The sequence below is a fragment of the Macaca thibetana genome, chromosome 7 (assembly GCF_024542745.1).
Source record: "Macaca thibetana thibetana isolate TM-01 chromosome 7, ASM2454274v1, whole genome shotgun sequence".
In the NCBI taxonomy this organism is placed as follows: Eukaryota; Metazoa; Chordata; class Mammalia; order Primates; family Cercopithecidae; genus Macaca; species Macaca thibetana.
The window spans coordinates 40,324,823-40,338,828 of NC_065584.1; the positions used below are offsets into that span (position 1 = coordinate 40,324,823).

Consider the following 14,006-nt stretch of genomic DNA (forward strand, 5'->3'; position numbering starts at 1 on the left):
TTCTTCAAGGCTCATATAAAATATTCGTAAAACCCATCTGCCCCATTTTCATGCTTACCCAAAGATCTCACTACTACTTTAGCTTTAAATCAAGAAAAAAGGCATCCAACATATTCAGATCTACCAATGTAAATGAACTAGTACTCTCTTTAAGTTTGGTTACCATGATTCAATTACCAAAATCCTGATAAACACTAGAAATAAAATTCAAGTTATTTGATCCATAAAATCCTAGGATGTACTAATTAAACTACTATTAACTTAAGAGATCTTGTTTAAATAGCTAATTGACATGGTTTTCTAACCACTTTGTATGTAAGAGGTTTAAGTATAAAAAGAGCTTTTTTTCCCTAAGCTGCCGCATGCAATTTACAAAAAATGTATTTTTAAACCATTTTAAATCTGAAATTTATATTACAGATATTTTTCTCACTTACCTTTTTCTTTGTCCACCCTAATGACAACCACACACTCATTCCTGCCAATTCGGATGAGTTTGTTGATAGAACGGATACGCCTTCTGGATAATTCACTAAGAAGAATCATGCCTTCAATGTTGTTGTATTCCAGCAAGCTGACATAAGCCCCCATTTCAGCAATGGATCTGACATTCACCATCACTACATCTTCCACCTCAGGAAATTTGTGTTGATAAAATCTACAACTTAGACCCGGCATTCTGCAATTTAAACAAAAGAATTAAATAAGTGTTCAGTTAAGATGAAAAAAAAAAAAATCAATTTCCACATCTTGCCACTGAAAGAAAAGATGAAGAAAAAAATAGTTATTAGTCTTAGTCTTCTCATCCTTTGAAACTTAAGTGGTACCAGAAAACAGATAATGTTCAGGAACCAAGCTTTAATTTTTACTTTGCTCAACATTTTTGTAATGCTTGGGTGATTCTCTGCCATTAGTTTCAGAGGAATCATAAAAAATAATGACCATCTATAAAGTACTCCAAGACCTAAGGATTAAAGGAATACCTCAAGAGTAAAATACTACTTTAAGGCATATCAAATGATGGGAAGCATCACTATTATAACTAATCAGAAAACTAAAGCTACTCTTCGCTGAAGTTAGCAAACATTGTATATGCTACCACTCACTATATAAAGGAAAGATTTTCTACCTAAATCCTAACCAATATACCATATGATATATTGTCATTTATTATAGCCCAAATTAGTGTCACATGTCAAAGCAACAAAAACTAAAAAAATCTTAATCACAAAATAAACTAAAATTCATCCTCCTCCTCTCATAATTTTTTTTCCTTGAATTCAAAATGTCTAGCTTCTCTTATCCCCAATACTCCCAAATATTCCTTTCTTTTATTGAATAGGTATACTTAATCTTGAGAATAGCTTTAATCTCCATTACTACAAAGTTAAAGTTTCTCTTAACCTCCAAGCATTAAAGATATTTATAATTATTCCCTTTGATCCACCCAACCTACTTTCAGCACTACTCCTTCTATGATCCACAAGCCTGAAATCATAATCTGGGTAGAAGCACATTTAAAAAGGAAGCTCTCAAACTAATCATGGCTGATGATTTCCATGTTTTTCTGTTAACCTTCACTGTTGTCACTGCTCAAAACTTAAGTAGTAACATAACTTAAAGGCCTAAGAAAACTTTGTGAAAATTAATAACTTATTAATTGGCACCTGCCTATATCTTCCCAGTGGCTTGCTACTGACTTATATATCTTTTCACTACCTACAGAATCCTATATGATCTGGTCACTGCCTATCTCCTTGTGGTACAACTTTCTCCCTAGTTCTCCCCATTTTCTAGATTAAAAAAGTGAAGCACAGGTTAAGTTACTTGTTCTTTCACATACTGCTAACAAGTGATGAGTCAGGATTTGAATCCAGGAAGTTTGGATCCAGAGTCTGTCCTCTTTTTTTTTTTTGAGACGGAGTCTGGCTCTGTCGCCCAGGCTGGAGTGCAGTGGCCTGATCTCAGCTCACTGAAAGCTCTGCCTCTCGAGTTTATGCCATTCTCTTGCCTCAGCCTCTGGAGTAGCTGGGACTACAGGCGCCCGCCACCACGCCCGGCTAGTTTTTTGTATTTTTAGCAGAGATGGGGTTTCGCCGTGTTAGCCAGGATGGTCTCGACCTCCTGACCTCGTGATCCGCCTGTCTCGGCCCCCCAAAGTGCTGGGATTACAGGCTTGAGCTACCGCACCCGGCCCAGAGTCTGTCCTCTTATCAGTAAGACTATATTCTCTCAAAACTATTCATAAACATATTACAATTAGAAACATTTTACTTTAAAAGCAACATGAATATATATATATATATATATATATTCAGTGCTAGAGTATGTGACACCAATAAGTGCAAACTATTAGTACTCATTGGTTTAACAACAAAAAGCAGCATATTAATGACAGTAGCAGAGATGTATTTCTTTGTAGGGAATACAAAATCCCTACAAAATAGGGATTTAGCAAACAAAGATAAGTAGACATTCAATGGCCAGAACTACCCACCAAGAAACAGCTGACTGGTTGTTTCATTTTTAAACAGGGCTTTTCAGGGGTGGGGGTGGGGGTGGTGGGGAAACTGTTGTTGAATATGTGCATGTAAAGTTATCAAATTTGAGAGCTAAAAAGTTTCAAATTGGGCATCAAAATAAACTATGTTACAGAAATGTACGGAACAGTTTTAAGACATTTAACAGGTGAAAACCATATTTACTTACCAAGTTTCTCCAAATAGTAAAGGTGACGCTTTTAGGGGAAGCAAGGCTTAATCTGATGGTTAAAAAACACGGGCAATCGTGTAAAAGAATCCTGAAGGGATATGACTATGAATACTATTTCTTCAGGAGGCACAAGTCTCTTTGCAACATAAAGGGTAAGTAAAGGAATACTGTTGATGGTTAAGTTATTCATAGCAAAGACAGGAAGTTAAGTACAAAAAGAATCCATACCACAAAAACCTGCATATTGGTTGATAAACTTTCAACATACTGCCTAATGAAATGCTAATAACTTATTATTATTATTTTTTACTTAAAAAAACATTTGGCAATATCGAAGTCACACTAGGTGACTTCATCTCTTTATCTTTTTCACAGCATTCTGACTTATTTTATTTGGTCCTCAAGAAGTGTCAACAAGAAAGACTCTTACCAGGCCAGGCGCGGTGGCTCACACCTGTAATCCCAGCACCTTGGGAGGCTGAGGTGGGTGGATCACTTGAGGCCAGGAGTTTGAGGCCAGCCTGGTCAACATGGTGAAACCCCATTTCTACTAAAGATACAAAAATTAGCTGGGTGTGGTGGTAGGCACCTGTAATCCCACTACTATGGTGGCTGAGGCAGGAGAATCCCTTGAACCCAGAGGCAGAGGCTACAGTGAGCTGAGATCGTGCCACTACACTCCAGCCTGGGCAACAGAGGCTCTGTCTCAAAAAAAAAAAAAAAAAAAAAAAAAAAAAGACTCTTACCTAAGTTAAGTATAGAGTGGGAAACAAACTAGCAAGCAAATGATTACAATATGAAGTACTATGAAAGGAGCACAGTGAAGCAATGAACAGGAAAAGGAGGAACAGAAATACTAAATTATAATACTTTCTTAAGATAATCGACATCAAATCCAGAATGTCTTTAACCCACAGAACCTCAATATCACAACACATTATAATACTCTTATGTGTTCTGATGTAAAAGTATCAGCCACCTTTCAGAATATATCAACCAAACTCCGGGCTAATTTCAAATACCCTGGCTAGTCAGTTATTTTGCAGGACAAATGGTAGGTAGAACTTCTTTCTCAAAACAGTGCATGGTCAAACTGCTATAATGGATATAGAAGTTCACATTCCTTTCCAAAATACATGTGATGGGGACAACTCTCGTGATAATTCTAATTTGGATCTAACACGTATTAGGAATGCTCTCTGAATGGTAGTTCTTGGTATAGGAGTGCTACATAAGTAAAGCTTTTATTTCATCATTATAGTTGAAAAAGAAAGTTATCACCAAATCTCTATAAACATTACTGTGCATGAGACAACTACATCTTTTGGCACCAGATGAACTGAGAATAGGTAGTAAAGTTCGGTGTAAGTCATCCCCAAACTACTGACACAGAGATTTTTCCTTGAATAACAACTCAATTGAGAGAAAATATAGACTTCTCTGCTATACTTTTTCTCGAAAAAACCATGTCTTTTGCTTAATAAAAATTTTAAAAGCCTAAATTTTGTGGATAAAGAGACCCAGGGATGACTGTGTATTTAACCCGAAAATATTTCCTTATCTTAGGCTTTCTGTTATGCTTAGCATAGTTAACCTAACATATGCTTAACACAGTTCTATTCTCATTGTCGCCAACATAAAACAAACTGATAGTAACAGTAATAAACTCAAGTCTCATTTAGTTTTGATTCAAAGGGTGACTCATTCAATTATCAGATGAAAAACTACTCGGACCCCGCTCTTTCCAACACGGTGCCCGTCCCACACGTTTCTCAGGTAAGAGTCCAGTTTGGTTTCCACTGAGAAGCAGGGGAAAATTTCGGTAGAACTGTTGGGGCGGAAGAAAAGATGGAATTCTCAGACCTGGAAAAAGCAAACTGCTCAGCGTCCTGAGCTGGGGGTAAGAGTTAGGGTGTCACGACGTTCTCCCGAGGCCGCCCCATCGTCAAGGCATTCTCACTTTCGGCATATTGTAGAGGCTGTACAATCCACTCGGCCCACTTTCCTTTACGAGATTCCTCTGCTGGAACAACGACGCCTCTGGAACACAGGATGACCTACACGGAGCCGGCGACGAGGCCCACGACAGCGCGGGTGGCGGCGGTGCTGTCCAGCCACTTCCCGCGCAGGGACGGGAAAGGGAGGTGTTAGCCCGGGGCCTACCCGCTCTCGAACACCCATGTCACTGGACACAAACCAAAGTGAGTTCTTGGAGAAACCGAGCTTGGGATTAGTCACCTGAGGTATGTGTGTGATTCCCGCAGTGGAGACCAGAGCCGCCTTCTTTAATCAGAGAGACCAGACTTGCTTCTCCCTCACCGGCCGCCGATTCTCCTCAGCGTGCGCTTCGGTCACCCGACTGCGCATGCGGAACCTCCTCGTATTGCGCAAGCGTTGAACGAATAGAGACCCCTCTTCATCATTAACCATAGAGTCTGGGTCCTCCGAGAACAAGGACGAATGTAGATCATGGAAGGACCCGAAAAGTACGGTTTCTCGCTATCTTAGCTTTAGCTAAGTAACATTCAAGGCGCGAGAAAGACATAGGACTCCGATTCCTTGCCCCTGAAGAATGTATCCTCGTTCACAGTTTCAGCTAACCATGAGATGGCGCTGTGACCAGAGACGACAGGTGGAGAGAAACAAGGCGTGCACGCTTCGCTCCTAGTCTTTGGCCTGGCACGTGCCGCGTATTGCGCAGCCTCAGGGAAGCTGGATGGGGAGGAGGCGAACCGGAATTGAGGGATGGTTCCGCGGTGCGCGCGCCTAGACATCCGGGCAACGCCTCTGTTCTGTCCTCCCCCTTCCTCCTCTTGACAACCGGAAGCGGAAGTGAAAATGGGTGTCCCTGCTGCTGCTTAGCAACGAGAGGGTCAAGTGACACAACCAGCTGACTCCTGTAGAGGAAGTCACTGTGGAGGCCAGTTCTGGAGCTGTTGTAGCCTCGGTTGCCCGGCCGGGGACCCGAGCCGAACAGTTATCGTCAGAATGTCGGGCAAAGACCGAATTGAAATCTTTCCCTCGAGAATGTAAGTAAAGGAATGGGATGAGCCGCTTTCACAGGGTTAGGAACCCAGAGCGCGATCCCTTCAGACCCTGGGCCACAGTGAGGGTCCTTGTTTCTTGAGCTTTTCCCAGGCTCTTTTCTTGAGTCTAGGGCGAGGCTTCGTGACGGCCTCTTCGCACATTCCTCCTGAGTGAATCAGGCTGGATGAAGCGATCCCAGCGGGTAGGAAAAGGCGCCCGGCCGGCGGGCTTTTGTGGAGGCCCGCTGTCTTTATTCATTAATGGATTCATCCATTCCACATACCCTTACTGAGCCGGGCACTGGATTTATATAACTGAACCGTCGCCACCTCTGCCCTCACAGAGCTCACAGTTTATGTAGCCAGACATTCGTCTGGAAAGGCCAAGGAGGTTTTAATAAATGCTCTGAGAAGGGACGTTTACTGAGGATATAGAAGAGGTCCCTAAGCCAAAGTGGGGATGGAATCGAATCGCCTTAGCATAGTCCTCGGATTCGATCTTGGATCCCCTTACTCATTTTCCAAGATCCCACCAAATGTCACCGGCTGTGAGAGGATATCCCTGTGTTTCTGAGGCACAGCTTTTGCTCTCTCACCGCTGCACCTTGTTAAGACCTGTGTTAATACCAGTCATCACATTGTAAAGTAGATATTTGTTTATGTGTCTTTCTCTCCCACTAGACTGTGGGCTCTCTCCAGGAGGAAAGAATGTCTTAACAATCCATAGAAGGTCCACAAAAAAATATTTCTTGAAAGAACTCATGCTTGGGAATACGTTCAGTTGTGGGCTACCTTTCTTTTGGGGCCTGAATTCTTTGTCAGGAAAGTGGCATATCACTGTAGGTTTTTGGCTAGTTTGTAAAGAAAATTTTGACGTTTTCTCAAATGTGCCCAACAACTCGCTCCCTTTCTCCTCCTCATCCTGTTTAATTTTATTTATTTAGTTTGTTGTTTGTTTTAATAAGAGACAGGGTCTCGCTCTGTCTCCCAGGCTGAAGTGCAGTGGTGTGATCATAGCTCACTGCAGCCTCAAACTCCTGGGCTCAAGCGATCCTCCCGCCTCAGCCTCCCTGGCGGCTGGGATTATAGGTGGGAGCCACCGCGCCTGGCTTTCCCTTTTTCTTTACAGTGAGGAAGCAGAAAATCAGTTTTAACCCTGACATTTAGATCCTTTTATTGTGGTCCTATCTCTGTGGGGGTGTTTTGTTGTTTTTCCTCTTTCTGTCCTTTCTCTGAGAGAATCTGAGGACGCTTAAAATAAAAGTCACATTCAAACCTGAAGCCCAGATTTGTCTCTGCCAGGGTGACTACATAGCTCTTAATGAAATGAAGTTTTTAAATTTTTTACCTTCACCTATTGACTTTCTAATAGCTTGTTCGCACTAAGTAGGCAGCAAGCTAGTTGTGGGGAAATAAAGATGGGGACTATCCCGGGTTAGTGGCAACTGCAGAACTCCTAGCACGTGATGACTCAGTCAAAACTTACGCACTGAGAGACACCGACGCTAGTTTATCTTCTAGCAGCGTAAAACCTGACCCAAGGGTGACCCCAGCCCCCCCCATTAAAATGCCTGCCTGAAAAAGCTCAAAGCTAGGAGGAGAATTTACTGTTTGTTCTAGTCAACACCTAATTGACCTGTCCTTCCTTTTTTAGAGCATTTACGAAAAACAGGCTTACAATTGTGAATATGTTATCTCTTCCAACTCTGGTGTCCCTTCAAGTATCTTAGAGAGCCATTTCTTTGAAATGTAATCATCAGGAGGGATAGGGCCTTTGTCTCCCAGTCTGTGTGGGAGGATAGAACAATAACTTACTAATTGCCAGGTAGCATTGCGTTTACACTGACCAACCCTTTAAGTTTCTCTTCTCTGACTCTACTTGTGGCTGGCTTCCTGCCACTCCCTTACTTTCTTTTTAAAATGGCCAGTCACTCTGCACAAACCAGAATTGAGCTCAGCTCTTTCCCCTGCTATCAGTGGTTTATTGAATAAAATCTGTTTTCATTGCTTTAACGAATGTCTGGCTGTGTTTATCTTTGACAGCAGTCAGAATAACTTTTTGTTTTTACTTTGGAACTTTTACTTTGAGACTAAGAGGCAAAAATAGACGTCTTTGGGCTTAGGTAAGAAAAATAATAGGCTCATGAAGGTGAAAACTACTATTTGAAAGCTCTCAGCTTGCTGATTGAGAGGAAAATCAGGTGCAGGAAATAATCTCTAAATATTTTCCCCATGGCTGGCAGCAGGCTTTTTGTCATGTAGTCAGATGTCTTTGATTCAGCTGGAAGAAAAGTCATCATCCTAGCTAAAGGTCAAACTGTTTGAGTAGGACTGAGCAGCTCTGAAACAAAGGAGCAAGTTTTAAAAGCCATAGGCTAGAAAACATTGGCAGCTTGTTTCACAGCCAGTTCCATTCAACAACAGTATTATTCTGTGATGTTACTTTCACCCACTTTGGTACCACAGAAAGCAAAACAATTTTAGAGTGGAAGCAGAAGACGCATGAAAAATTTGGAGTCAACAGAAGTCCATTAAATCCAGGTTCTGCTACATATTAGCTGTCAGTGTGCAAGCTGCCCTTAGAGTTTCAGGAATTAAAATTGCCCATTTCACAGAGATACCATTCCCTAGGAGGAAATTAAAATTAACATGGTAAATTCAATTTTATCAACCAGTTTACCTTTTACTATAAACTGACTGCTATATGCAGTACTACAATTTGACTTAAATTTGATCCAGCTCTTTGAGCCCGAGTTCTAGTATTTACCGTCAACAATACAGTATGTTAAATGCACACATTGGGCTGGATAGCTCCTGCTCAGGCTGGAAACTAAACCAGCTTCACTTGATAAGATCTCTTGTGAGGCCAGTCATTGCAGAGTGAGCCAGTGATAATTGTTGTCTTTAAGGGGAGGCACACGGTTGGGGTACAGTGAACCTAGGTTGGAGCCTTAGTTTGAGCATTGGGAAAGTCAGTGGAATCAAAAGTCTGGTTCAGGTTCCTGCCCTGCCTTTTCTTCACTAAGTAACTTTGAGAAAGTTGTTTTTTCTAAGCCTCATTTTTCTAATCTTTAAGTTAATGTCTAAAGTCCCTTTCAGCTATAGAATTGTCTTAGTGATCTTAGCCCTATGGTAAAAGATTCCAGTATAATCTAAGAATTTGGCCAAATGGGGTGTGTGTGTGTGTGTGTGTGTGTGTGTGTTGTTGTTGTTTTGAGACAGGATTTCACTCTGTCACCCAGGCTGGAGTGCAGTGACCTGATCTTGGCTTGCTGCAACCTCTGCCTGCCGGGTTCAAGTGATTTTTGTGCCTCAGACTCCCAAGTAGCCGGGACCACAGGGATGCGGCACCATACCCGGCTAATTTTTGTATTTGTTTGGTAGAGATGGGGTTTCACTATGTTGGCCAGGCTGGTCTCAAACTCCTGACCTCAAGTTATCCACCTGCCTCGGCCTCCCAAAGTGTTGGTATTATAGGTGTGAGCCACTGCACCTGGTTTATTAGTACATGCGATTTTAAAACACCAGTCGTATGAAAATATATCCCCTTAAATCACTTTGTCTAGGTTAGGTTATACTGTGTCTAGGTTATACAATCTGTTGTTGAATTTTATTACCCAAACACTTGTTTTTTTGAGACCGAGTCTTGCTCTGTTGTCCAGGCTACAGTGCAGTGGCATGATCAGAGCTCACTGCAGCCTAGACCTTCTGGGCTCAATCAGTCCTCTCACCTCAGTCTTCTTTGTATCTGGGACTACAGGTGTGCCCTACCATGCCCAGGTAATTTTGGTATTTTTTTTTGTAGAGACAGGTTTCACCATGTTGCCCAGGCTGGCCTTGAACTCCTGGACTCAAGCAATCTACCCACCTCAGCCTCCCAAAGTGCTGATTACAGGCATAAGCCACTGTACCACTTACCTTATTTAGAGCATTCTTCCTCAGGTCCTCCAGGTACTTTTCATTAGCTCTTTTTCCTGCCTGAAATATTCTTTCCCCAGAACTTATAAATTGCTCCTTTGGCTATTCTAGTCTCTTAAGAGAGGCTGTTCCTGATCACCCAATCTAAAGTGAACACCATGTTTGCTTCTCTCACAATTCCTTATTTTAATTTTATTGTAGCATGTGCTACTGCATGGCATGACATTTTTTTTCTTTTCTTTCTTTTTTTTTTTTTTTTTGAGACAGGGTCTTACTCTACAGCCTCAAACTGGGCTCTACTTTTTTTCATTATTAAATTTTATCTGGCATATGGCAGCAAGAATAGAAATGTCAGTTTCTGCTTGACTTTGGTATTGGGGCTTCTGATGGGGAAAAAAATTGAAACAAGGAAGTGAGGAGACTTCAGTGTAAATTTAGCTTGTCACTTCTCAGGAATCTTATATATGTCATTTATTACCTAGAGTCTTTTACAAATTAATAAAATGATTGGTGTTAGGATCTTGATGATATCAAAACATGTTAATACCACAGTTTTAATAGAAAATGTGGTAAATTATTGTGGTATAAAAAATGCAGGCCAGGTGCAGTGGCTCATACCTGTAATCCCAGCACTTTGGGAGGCCAAGGTGGGCGGATCACCTGAGGTCAGGAGTTCGATACCAGCCTGACCAACTTGGAGAAACCCCGTCTCTACTAAAAACACAAAATTAGCCGGACATGGTGGCACATGCCTGTAATCCCAGCTACTCGGGATGCTGAGGCAGGAGAATCACTTGAACCCAGGAGGCGGAGGTTTTGTGAGCCGAGATCCCGCCATTGCACCCTCCAGCCTGGGCAACAAGAGCAAAACTCCGCCTGAAAAAAAAAATAATAATAATAAAATAAAAATAAAATAAAATGCAAAATGTACAAAAGAATATAGTAGTAAAAAGTAAATCCATATTTTTCATCCAGTCCCATTTATCAAAGGTAACTCTTGCCAGTTTTTCTGAATCCTTTCTAGAACTATTCTCTGCATCTATATAAGCACATTTTTTCCTTACTTTGCATAAGACTGTAATATAGACAGCACATGCCTATATACCTTCGTCTTTTTTAATGACTGTATATCATTCCATGGTAGGTGAACTATGATGTATTTAGCATTTAGCTTGTTTCTCCCTTTTGCTATTACCATAATGCTGGAGTACCCATCTTTTAAACCTTGCACATGTTTTTGTACACATGTGGGGATAAATTTGTAGGATAAATTCCTCAAAGTGGAATTGTTGGTCTTGAAAATAATTGCGTTTAAAATTTTGATATATATTAGTGGATAGATTTTTAAATCCTTAATATACCTCCAATGGAAACTAAAATGTAGATATTATTTTAACTTACAAATCAGATAAGTATTTAAAATATGTTGGCATCATAAAATAAGGCTCCTGATAATGTTTATTATGATTTAATAAATATTCCAGATATTGATTCTAAAATTGTTTCTATTGTAAATTAATAAACTTTTCATTTATGGAACACTGATGGTAGAAATCTACATTATTGAAAAACCAGTTGTCTTAGTCCATTTTCTGCTGCTATAACAATACTTGAGACTGGGTAATTTATAAAGAAAAAAAAATTTATTTGGTTCATGGTTCTGGAGGCTGAGAAGGGTGAGGGCCTTCTTGCTGTGTCATCCCATGGCAGAAGGCAAGAGGGTGAGAGAGAGATCAAGAAAGGGTCACACATGCCTTTTTATTTCCTTCCAAAGGGACAGGGTCAGGTGCAGTGGTTCATGCCCATAATCCCAGCACTTTGGGAAGCTGAGGCTGGAGGATTGCATGAGACCAGGAGTTAGAGGCTGCAGCGAGCTATGATCACACCACTGCAATCCACCCTGGGTGACAGAGCAAGACCCTGTCTCAAAAAATAAGGAGTCGGACCAGGCGTGGTGGCTCATGCCTGTAATCCCAGTACTTTGGGAGGCTGAGGTGGGAAGATCACTTAAAGTCAGGAATTCGAGATCAGCCTGATCAATATGGTGAAACCCTGTCTCTACTAAAAATACAAAAAAATTAGCTGGACTTGGTGGCACACGCCTGTAGTTCCAGCTACTTGGGAGGCTGGGGCAGGAGAATCGCTTGAACCTGGGAGGTGGAGGTTGCAGTGAGTCAAGATCGCGCCATTGCGTCCAGCCTGGGCTTCACAGTGAGACTCAGTCTCAAAAAAAAAAAAAAAAAAAACAAAAAACAAAAATGGAGTCTTGCTACTATCTTTACCCATGCTGGACTTGGACTCCTGGGCTCAAGGGATCCTCCCACTTACACCTCTAGCTGGGATTACAGGTGTGCCCAGCTGCACTCACATTTATAACCAACCCACTCCTGCAATATGGAATCCAGTCTTACCATAATGACATTAATCCACTCATGGAGGTCAGATCCCATGTGACCCAGTCATCTCTTAACAGTCCCACCTCTCAACATTGTTGCATTGGAGATTGTTTCCAACACATGAAGATTGGGGACATATTCAAGCCATAGCATCAGTTAAACCTGTCAGCTACAAATTCTCTATATATTCTCCCTCTCATCACATCAAAGGATAAAGGATAATTTTAACACTGGTGGGGAGGTTTTTTGTCTTTTAAACAATGAAAATAGATGTCTTTAACTTTGTTTATGTTTATATAGGGCACAGACTATCATGAAGGCTCGTTTAAAGGGAGCACAGACAGGTCGAAACCTCCTGAAGAAAAAATCTGATGCCTTAACTCTTCGATTTCGACAGATCCTAAAGAAGATAATAGAGGTAGAATGAACTTAGAATAGTATTCATTTTGGGAAAATCCAGCATGGCCCTTAGCACTTTTTTTTTGGTTATTTTAATTAAATTTTTTCTTTCAAAAGTAAAAATATCATTATAAGTTTAACAAGTGTCAAATATCAAATAGTTCATTTAATAAAATCCAAACTCTTCAGTGTTGCATGTAAAGCTCCACTTGATCTGATTGGCCCCCTGCCTGCCTCTTTTACCTCATTTAGAGCGTTCTTCCTAAGGTCTTCCAGGTACTTTTCATTAGCTCTTTTTCCTGCCTGAAATACTGTTTCCCCAGAACTTATAACTGGATCCTTTGGCTGTTCTAGTCTCTTAAGAGAAGCTATTCCTGTTCACCCAATCTAAAGTGAATACCATGTTTGCTTCTCTCACAATTCCTTATTTTAATTTATTGTAGCATGTACTACTGCATGGCATGACATTTTCTTTCTTTTCTTTTTTTTTTTTTTTTTTTTTGAGACTGGGTCTTACTCTACAGCCTCAAACTGGGCTCCAGTGATCTTCCCACCTCAAGTAGCTGGAACTACAGGTGTATGCTACCATTCTCAGCTCATTTTTTTTTTTTTTTTTTTTTTTTTTTTTTAGTGGAGACAAGGTCTCACTATGTTGCCAAGGCTGGTCTTTTTGACTCCTGGGCTCCAACAGTCTTTCCGTCTTGGCCTCCCAAAGTGCTGAGTTTACAGTTTTTGTGTTTATTTTTAAACCTGTATGTACTTAACAAAAGTATTTTCTATGAGTGCTGTTTTTATTTTTATTTTTTTAGTTTTTGTGGAGATGGGGTCTTGCTTTATTGCCCAGGGTGATCTCAAACACCTGGGCTCAAGTGATCCTTCCACCTCAGTCTTCCAAAGCACTGGGATTATAGGCGTTAGCCACTGTGCCTGGCCCTGTACTACTTTTGATTATTTGTGAAGTTGAGGAACTTTTCATGCTTACTGGCAATTTGATTTTCTTGGTAAATGTCTTTTTTTTTTTTTCTTTGGTAGAGGTTCTATGTCTATTCTGCCTAATGTGTAAAATGTTAAAAGTATTTTCTCCATGCCTTTTCTTATCTTTTAACTTTAAAAAAAAAAAGTTAATACTAGGTGTGGTGACTCATGCCTGTAATCCCAACACTTTGGGAGGCCGAGGTGGGAGGATGGTTTGAGCCCAGGAATTTGAGACCAGCCTAGGCAACATAGTGAGACCTTATCTCTACAAAAATAATAATAATAATAAGAAGAAGAAAATTAGCGGAGTATGGTGGCATGCACCTGTAGTCCCAGCTACTTGGGAGCCTGAGGCAGGAGGATTGCCTGAGCCTAGGAGTTTGAAGCTGCAGTGAGCTATGATTACACCACTGTACTCTAGCCCAGGCAACAAAGTGAGACCTTGTCTCAAAAAATAAAAAGAAAAATAAAAAAAAGTTAAATTTTTTTTTCCTTTGGTCAAATCTGTTAGTCTTTTTCTTTATATAGCTTCTGAGTTACACATAAGGCTTAGAAAAGACCTAAAATGATTAGGAAAAAT

General features: G+C 40.7%; 2 protein-coding genes across 2 annotated transcripts in view; one reads left to right on the plus strand and one right to left on the minus strand.

The window, feature by feature from the left end:
* The window catches only part of EIF2S1 (eukaryotic translation initiation factor 2 subunit alpha), a 28,106-nt gene extending 22,590 nt beyond the window's left edge, over positions 1-5,516 (minus strand). The window contains exons 1-2 of the mRNA XM_050797063.1: positions 4,951-5,516; positions 438-679 (exon numbers count right to left, since the gene is read on the minus strand). Coding sequence (XP_050653020.1) covers positions 438-678 — 241 coding nt within the window. The 5' untranslated portion in view covers position 679; positions 4,951-5,516. The remainder of the gene's footprint in view (positions 1-437; positions 680-4,950) is intronic.
* The window catches only part of ATP6V1D (ATPase H+ transporting V1 subunit D), a 163,130-nt gene that overhangs the window by 137,099 nt on the left and 12,025 nt on the right, over positions 1-14,006 (plus strand). The window contains exons 2-3 of the mRNA XM_050797072.1: positions 5,605-5,741; positions 12,353-12,470. Of these exons, the coding sequence (XP_050653029.1) occupies positions 5,701-5,741; positions 12,353-12,470 (159 nt within the window). The 5' untranslated portion in view covers positions 5,605-5,700. The remainder of the gene's footprint in view (positions 1-5,604; positions 5,742-12,352; positions 12,471-14,006) is intronic.